This window comes from Manduca sexta, chromosome 14 (assembly GCF_014839805.1).
Source record: "Manduca sexta isolate Smith_Timp_Sample1 chromosome 14, JHU_Msex_v1.0, whole genome shotgun sequence".
Classification (NCBI taxonomy): Eukaryota; Metazoa; Arthropoda; class Insecta; order Lepidoptera; family Sphingidae; genus Manduca; species Manduca sexta.
Genome location: NC_051128.1, coordinates 11,489,772 through 11,498,688, shown reverse-complemented (window position 1 = coordinate 11,498,688; position 8,917 = coordinate 11,489,772). Strand labels below are relative to the sequence as shown.

The following is an 8,917-nucleotide window of genomic DNA, read 5'->3' as shown; positions in this document are numbered from 1 at the left end:
ATGGATAAAATTAAATAAAAATATTAATAAATCCGTACTATCCTGGGATATACACTTGTCCTTTAAAATGAAACTATTACTTGAGATAAATATAATTCGATGATAGCTAAATGAAATCTCGCATAATTGACATCTCTTACAAATGTTTTGTTCATGGTTTTAGATAATATTCTTAGGGATTTAGTTGTACGAGAGACTTGCCAACTAAATGTAAATTTTACGAACTTAGTTCTAAGTGCCTATTAGGGAAAGAAATATATTGTTTTTGAATTGCTTAAACAATTATGACCTATTATCATGTATATGTAAAGTCAATTATTGATTTGTTTTGGTCAAAGTGTTTAATTAAATTGTAAAATATTTATTTTGTCTTTTATTTTGTCGTGTTGTTTTTAAGGTGTGACTGAATGACGAATTAGGTTAAAGAATTTTTTATATTTTATATTTTCAGGCTTTTGCCGTTTTTAGTGAATAGTTAATTTGTCGGGTAAACTTAATTTTAAATCTTGATTGGACTCTATACTTAAATTAGTCGGTAGACTGAAATTTAAAGGTTACAATGATTGCTTTATTTCGAACTCAGTAAATTAATAATGCTTGTTTGTAAAAGTTAATTGTATCTCTTAGTTCATGTCTGTACTCATCAAGAGATAGGCAGGAATGTAGTATATTTGTAAAGGTTATTCTATGTCAGATTGGAAGTATGCTTAATGTTATAAACTATATAAACTCAGAAATCGTGTTCTCAATAATGTTTTTTTTTTATTATTATTAGTTGACTGTGTTTTCAAGATTTAAAAAAAATGAATTGTTTTTTTTTTCGACTGAAAATTGAATCCATGAAAATGAATCGTAAAATCAGACATTAGATTTAATATTTTCACCATCTCTTCCCGTATAAACTTCTCGTTTCTGATTTCCAGCTCAAGTCTCCAGATGATAGTCCAGGAGATGCTGTTGAGAGCGGGACCCCGCCAGCCAACGGCTCCATCTTCACAATGACACTCAAGAACAACCACTTGATAGTAGAAACCGAAGAGAGAAATGTAAGATTTGATAAGGTCTTTTAGGAATTATGTAAAATATTTTTTCCCTATTTTGATTTTTTTAATGGCGTAAATGAACTTACTGGATGCTGGCCGAATTAGACATGTCTGGAAATCTTTAGAGGAGGCTTATGTTCAACAATGGACTTTATGTGTCTGATGATAAATTGAACTTAATGGCAGGGCTACCGTGTAAACATATTTGACCATCACAATAATGGGTTCGACTGGGGTAAACCACTGTTTGTAAAAAAACCAACGTTTAGTGAAATCTTGCTGTTGAGTTTCGTACAAGTAAAATAAAACGCGATTTTGAAAAGTATAGAATTTTATATAAATAATTATTTATTAGTATTTAATGTTTTTTTTTGACCTCAGAGGTCGTGGGTTCGAATCTCGGGTCGGGTAAAGTGATATTGAGTTTTTTTGCTCTATCAGCCCGAAGTCCGGAACTATGCATTATACAGCGATAGCATCGCCCCTTGATCACATCATGGGATGGAACTCAGACGAAAAGAGGGAACTCTGGTTGCACATCTGCCTACCTCTTTGGCGATACGGTCGTGACATGTTTGTTTTTTCAATAATTTTAATATTTTTTGACGATGATGCATCATGCGTTCTCAAAACATTATTATTATACTCAAAGAAAAGTTTATTGTTTGTTTTATGGTTATAGTGTCGGTTCGTCGAAAAAGGCATTTATATCTTTAAATCTTTGTAGATAGGCATTTTAATATTTTTTCCTTTAACTACCCGCGTTAAACGCGATGGCTCAGCGTTTTAGTGTTTCATTTAGCACGAGTTTCTGACTTGAATGGTTAATTAAATTAATTCCTAAAGAGGGTTGCATTTAGTTGTAAGTAGGCGCCTTTCAAGTGTTTTGTAAGTAGAATATTAGAATTTTTGAACTCTCTTGTAAGTAAGCAAAGATCTTAGCCCTCACCCATGTTTTCGTAAACATATAAATAATGTTGACAGTATCTGTTTTTTATTATTATACAAATTGTTAACTAAATATTGCTGACGTAATCATTGTTCAGACCCTCTGTAAGTCATCAAAAATAAGCAAGGCATAGACCCCCGCCCTATTGGGGCATACGTAATACCTGAATGGTCCGCAGTAACTGTTAGTATGAACAGAGAAATATATAATGTCGAGCAGTGGAACGATCTAACTTTGTGTATGATGGTGGCCATCCATTCCTATTTTCGGGAAATGAAATAGTTGCATAAATATACTCATAGTATTAATATTGTATTTTAGGATATCACCAAAAACGGCCGCGAGACGAAGATGAAGTACTCTCCAGACAACGATGGAATTTTCGTAGTGGAAGTCCAGCAGTCAACTACATACAGACCGAATAAAACTATTCAGAACTCCCCGCTTCATGATCCTCAGATCTCCACCAACCAGGCCCTTATCCATCGAGTGCCTGAGGAGTTGGAGAAGAAGATAGAAGACGACAGCGAGAGAAGCAGCGAGAAATTTGAAAGGGATAAAGCTTTAGCACTGTCCAGCACTGGACTCTCAATTTCGGACCTTAGCATGTCCTCCATAGGTTCTCATAATGTGAGCTACTCTTACGGAAGTCAGATGGGGTATGAGCAAGGACCGTTTGGATACCCGGTTTACGCTGGATACGAGGTTTCAAAAGATGATACTCCCGAAGGAATAATAAATGATAACTCCCAGGAGCCATTAATCAGCAAAACACCAACAGACCCGGACAAGCCTGTGGTAACTGCTGCCATTTTCAAACAGGATTCTATCATTGGAAGCGAAGTTCCAGGATACTGCATTGAGGGCTCCACTGACGGTCCCCTGCTCTCTGATGTCCAAGCTAGAGAATACAGTCTCCAACACCTACACGATCAGAAAAAGCAAAACGGAGTTGCAGTTCCTATGAATGATAAAGTTGAGATTCCAAAGAAAGATTTGAACCGAGCAGATAGTCTACCAGTTCGGTTAGAGGACGACAATGTTGGAGTAGAGATGGTTGCTATGGAAACGATTAGGGAGGAGATACCTAAAGATTTGAAGGGAAAGAGGGCGTCACTGCCGATTATAAGGACTGAAGTTTATGAGTCAGTGAAGGATGCTGTTAAGACTGGGTCGCCAAAGTTTGAGATGCTGATGAATGATACGACGCCGGAGACGTATGATACGCCCCCGATGATCACCATCACGGAGGAAAGCGAGTCGAGTAAATCTGACGGTACGAGTTAATCGTGGCACATATGATTGTAAATAGTCATTTCGAAGTTTGGATGCAAGTTTTTGATGGATATCAGATTTCAGAGGAGAGTTGTGATGATATATTTTGTGTTTTTGATGTAAGAGGAAGATGGATGGACAAACCAACGGATTAAATCTCCGTGCTAAGACATATTTGTTTTAGTATAATAGTTATTTAAAATTTTATTTCCTCTTGATTTCAACTACTTGCTGCAGTATTTTAGAAATCCAGATAATTTAATTCTTTTACCATAATATTTGCTATTTCTTTTGTCATATGATCATTTTTTTTAAGAAACACCTCTCCCCTGGCATCTATTTCCACATTAGATATAAATTATATTTGTAAAATCAGAAATATTTCATAAGCTTTGGTGTTGCTAGTGTTTATATTTATTTATTTATGTTCAAGTTTCTCGTTGCTACGATCTATATTTTAACTAGATACGTTAAGTTTCTGTGTCGCTATGTAGGTGTAAATTAATGTATAAGATAGTATATGTCGAAATGTCTGTTTTAACTTTGTTGTACAGTAACAGTATAACAGTTTCTACTGCCGATCTGTACTTATAATAAAGATGGAAAATATAAAAGATTGTTGTATATGATAATTTATGCATTAGCAGTGGCGAAGGGCGAAGTTTTTTGAAAAGGAACCCGACAAAATATAGGTATAACAATATGCATAAATGCGGTCTGGGAATAGCTCTAATGAACACTAAATTTTATATATCGAAAGTAAAGCCGGCAGGAATCGAGTATGGACCCTTCGCCTGGAGTAGGAACGTTATATTTTCTGATATTGCATTGCACTTAAATATGACAAGGCATCTGGCTGAGTGTTAACATCAGCTGTGGTATATTATAGTAAAGGTATTTCAGAAATTTAATCAAAATATACTGCCTGTATTTATTGTATATTAAATTGGGTTTTAGTGGTTCCATGGTAGGAGACATAATTGTTTTTCTCTCATTAGTGTATACATCACGGTTAGTGCTTTGTATTTTGTTAAATTATTGAGTTTTCAATAATGCGTCCATAGTTTTCAATATTACTTTCTGTCTTCATCAATTTTGTTTTATCACTAATTTCACGATATGTAAGAGCGCAGAAGGCTTTCAAAGAGTTTTCTAAGTAGTTGTGATACTTAAAAAGTACGTAAAGCAGAAAGTGTAGGTAATTAAATAATAAAATAATTAACGGAGTTGTAACAACATTATGGTATTTAGATGGCTTTGAATTTAGAAAATACGTACGAGATATTGTCTTCAATTTCTGTCATTGTACGATCATTTTCAATAAACGATATCAACTTTAGATATTATGATAATAAACCAATCAAAATATGTTATTCAAAAAGCTACGTTCTGATTGGTAAATTCTTACGGTGGATTGAAAAAAATCGATTGGGTTCGTTTATTGTAAACGCCGGTGTGTATTTAGGCGTGGACGGTTAGTTATGTCAGAATTCGTTTCACAATAGTCACTTGGGCCTACGTCACGTGATTCAGTTATTTTAATCCGAATATATTTTCATACATGAATATTTCTCAAATAAATAAACGTAACGAAATAGTTTATACGAATAAAATTTTCTCTCATGCCTTCTTTTTTTTAGATTATTTGTTCTTTGTATTGAATTATACGTGTATAGAATGATTGTATTAAAAAAAACGGTGATATTAAATTTGTAATAATATTTCGTTTGAAACTATTTCGTTATGTACATTTATTTTTAGAAACAGTCACTCACGTTCAGTCATAATTTTATCACATACGTGCAAAGCCAAAACATCACAGCGATGCTACTATCTAAGATAAAGCGGTGGTACCACTGTCGACAATGGAAACCTACTTGACAAGTATAATAAAGGATTTCTATCTTCCTTTGCCTTCGTGTTATGACAAAAAAAGATGAAATATCATTGATACATTGTTGCGATCAACTGAGTTTTACGAATTTAGATGATAGAAATAACGCCGGTTTGAAAATATTTTTTGTATGAAAAATGTTGGGTGGTCTGAAGGGAAGTTGATGTTCACATTTTAAAGTAAGTCTGCTGTTAGTATCTAAATAATAGAGGACGTTAAATATTAATATAATAAATTAAAATAATTATACAATATGGCAATCGTGATGGCACTGGGTTATTTATGATGGTAAAGTTGCTATGTTCGGTCCGGGAAAAAAATGTTATTTGCAAATATATCATTAATATCTGAGTGTTGTGAATCCAAAAGGTCATGGCTGCCGGAGCTTGATAATTAGTGAGAATTGAGGACTATATGTGTTTCTTGGAAATTAGTAGTACCTATGTGTTGTTTACAACTCTGTTAATACTTTTGTAGAAAAAAAGAAACAAAATGTAAATTGTCATATAAGGTATAATGGACACCAAATATCTCGTATAGATATATTTATAGAAGGAATTGATTTCATAATAATACGCATCGAAGTTTTTAAGCACTCAAAATATATATTATATAAAATATAAATATTTAGTTCCTAAAGTATTCAAGGCCAGTGTACCTTTAAAATTTTGCTCATTTTTAATATTAGGGTATATGTAGTGTTTATGTTAATGTAAATGTAATCTAAGGTACAACGATTCTGAATCAAAGCCGCTTTAAATTGGGACGCGGCTTTTTTAAATAATGAAGCCGGTAAGAACAAAAATAAGTGAAGTTAAAATACGTTGTAACTGAGTGTAGTTTGAATTGGTACTATTTTCTAGATTTATTCTCTGCGGCTTTGATGTAGATTCATTTTTTAGGTCATAAAATTTTTAGAGTTAGTGCCGTCCGACGGGGAAAATGAAGGTTCTCTTTGTGCCAAGCATTTACGACCAATGTTTCTTTTTATAAAACTTAGTTTAGTATAATCTAGCGTGTATTAAATATATTAAAACTTGCTGGTGGTAGAATATATTTTATATCCGCCCGCATAGCGACCACCGTACATAAGATGTTAAAACCCGCCATATTAGTCCACGTAAGTGTATCGCGTTTCGGGATCAGCGTGTATAGCGGGTTCCGACAGGCCGGCATAATTATGACGACTGTTGAGGGGTAATCTCTCGTCAGTAGATATTCTGTTGGACACTTTTCCACTTACCATCAGGTGCAGTGCGGTCACTGAAACGTATACTTATAAAAAAAAAAGAATAAGAAAAATAAATATGCATAATATATGATGACTACTGACAACCACTATTTTTTGATTATTGAATATTTATTTAGTACAGAAGAAAAAGCCAAAAGGAAATTGATGCCATGAGCTATGGAGGCAATCTTTAATATGTTATGAAATGAAAATTGATTTTTTTTTATTTAACACAAAAGATCTATACGTAACGAATATACAAAGTATGAATTTTACAGTAATGTACGAAATTATACTGAAAGATGTAATATTTAAACACGCTAGATTGTTAGTATAAAGTTTTAATATATCCTCTCTAATATTATTGATTTATATTTTACGAACGAGCGCAAAATTTTATTTATAACTTACTAAAAGAAGAGGAATTTTTAAAGACATATCATATACACCAGGCCTGGGAAGGATGTTTTATATCTTATTTAAAATTAATAAATTTTTTGCATGAGAATAATCGTATCTGAAAAGTTTGGTTAATATTATCTTAATTTACTTTATACTTTATACAAAAAGATAATGTTTACGTCGTTTCATGGATTTAGTACCAGCTAACAGAATCGTTGAAGACCCAGGTTTGATTCCTGGTTGATTTTTCTAGAAACACACGTGGGTCACGCGGATTTACAATTCTTGACCGCGATAGCAATATGCTCTCTATGCATCACTGGAGACGAAAAAATACTTGCCGAAAAGTGTATTTGTTTTACCTCTGACTTCCTTTCGGAAATACAGCAATGTCATTTTGATTACTCAATATTCATTACTAAATTATAAGTATTGATTTAAAGATCACAATCTGATTTTGCGCGCGTTCGTATTTGTCCCTTTCTGTTCTTTGGAGAACGAGCGAGATAGATATATCATTGGAATGGAGTAAAATTATTAAAAAAATAATTATAGTGATGTTTCATTTGCATTTATAATTTTTAATGTTTAACGGTTAATTTTATAAAAATAAATTTTAAGTGATTTGCGGTTATCTGTGTTTCATTTCAATGCGTTTGAGTGGTGTGGGTTCGATTCCTTGAATGGATACGTGCGACTATAATAACGATCTATATGAATCATCTTGTCAAGCTAAATATGAGCGATGTCTTATTCTTTAAGTACAATTTAATGACGAGACTACCTTGCTGTTCGCCTGGTGGTAAGCGATACGACCGCCCATAAACCGTAGCAACACCATACAGAACATTGCATTGCAAAATACTGCGTGGCTTTCCATTGCACTCGTCACCATAAAACATAAGTTAAATCCCACAATGCTCAGTAATTACACTGACCGAGAAAAATAGTGCACGCACACTGTTGCTTGGCGGTGATAATAGACAATTTGAAAGTATCTACCGATGCAGATCCTCGCATTCAACAGACCTATCATGTACCAATTAGTTAGAGATGACTCGTTTAGCATTTTCTGATTTCGTGCAGTAAAAATTGCACAAGATGCTTCCTGTCATCATATTAATATTTGTATATAGAAACTTATTTACCACGTTTAATTATTTATAAGGATTCAAACATTAGCTCTTTTACATACGTGTAGTTCTAAAAGTCGTTAATAGATGGCGGTGTTTACAATTTGTATTGACATGTTTGATAAATTATTTTTTAGTGGAGTCGTATCTGCAGTGGCGACATCTCTAGGGTGGTGGAGTAAAGCGAAGAAAATGGGAAATGTAAGATAGTAATTTTCCTACAGAGCTTTTAGTTCCGGAAAATTTGCACAGAGGGAGTTGTTTACGAATTACTCTTTGAAAATTATTCTACTGTTCAAAATTAAAAGCTTTTAAAAGTTACGCGTTCATTAGTAGTTTGAGGCACCGTAATTTTTTTATTGTGATTACAGAAACTGGCTGCGGATTAAGCGTAATTACATGGTAAGCATAGTAAGCCTGAAGTGAGAAGTTTGATCCATACATTATTATTAATGTTTTTGTTTCTTTGTAGGCACGGACGAAAATTAGAAACATACATAAACACTCTTCGCCGTCCATGTTCCGTCCCATGATGTAATCGGGTTTATCGCTACGTTATATCAAGCACAAATTTTGGACTCCAGGTTGATATTACGCAAAAAATATCCCTTTGTCCGACCCGGTATTAAAACCTGAGTCCTCATTGCGGAAGTCATACCTCGTACGCAATACAACTATGCCACCGAGGCAGTATCTCTAAACTTAAATATGAAACTTTTGTTTTGATTCCAAAAAAAATTTATAAATAGGAATTTTATTTATTTATTGCATTTCACACAAAACATGTAAAGGAGACTTAATGCCAGAGGCATTCTCTACCAGTCAACCTGAGGTGGTGTAGATATAGAACATACGAGTAGTAGGTGCATAAATTTTATTTCAATGTTTCTCTGTTATTCAAAATGAAAAGGTAAGGAGACATACAAACGTGCGGAGGTGCTGGCTGAAGCCAGGTTAAAAACTGGAATTTGTAACCAATCAAGTCAATCG

General features: G+C 33.6%; 1 protein-coding gene across 1 annotated transcript; it reads left to right on the top strand.

Moving 5' to 3' along the window:
- The first annotated feature begins 842 nt into the window (after nucleotides 1–842).
- On the top strand, nucleotides 843–4,618 carry LOC115447060. Its single transcript, XM_030173978.2, has 2 exons — nucleotides 843–1,046; nucleotides 2,314–4,618. The coding sequence occupies exons 1-2, from the start codon at nucleotides 999–1,001 to the stop codon at nucleotides 3,277–3,279; spliced, it is 1,014 nt and encodes a 337-aa protein (XP_030029838.2). The 5' UTR covers nucleotides 843–998; the 3' UTR covers nucleotides 3,280–4,618.
- Nucleotides 4,619–8,917: the final 4,299 nt, after the last annotated feature.

Coding starts and splice junctions, on each gene's coding strand:
- LOC115447060 (XM_030173978.2), top strand. CDS start 999: ATGACACTCAAGAACAACCACTTGATAGTAGAAACCGAAGAGAGAAAT. Junction 1,047..2,313: donor TAGAAACCGAAGAGAGAAAT/GTAAGATTTGAT, acceptor ATTGTATTTTAG/GATATCACCAAAAACGGCCG.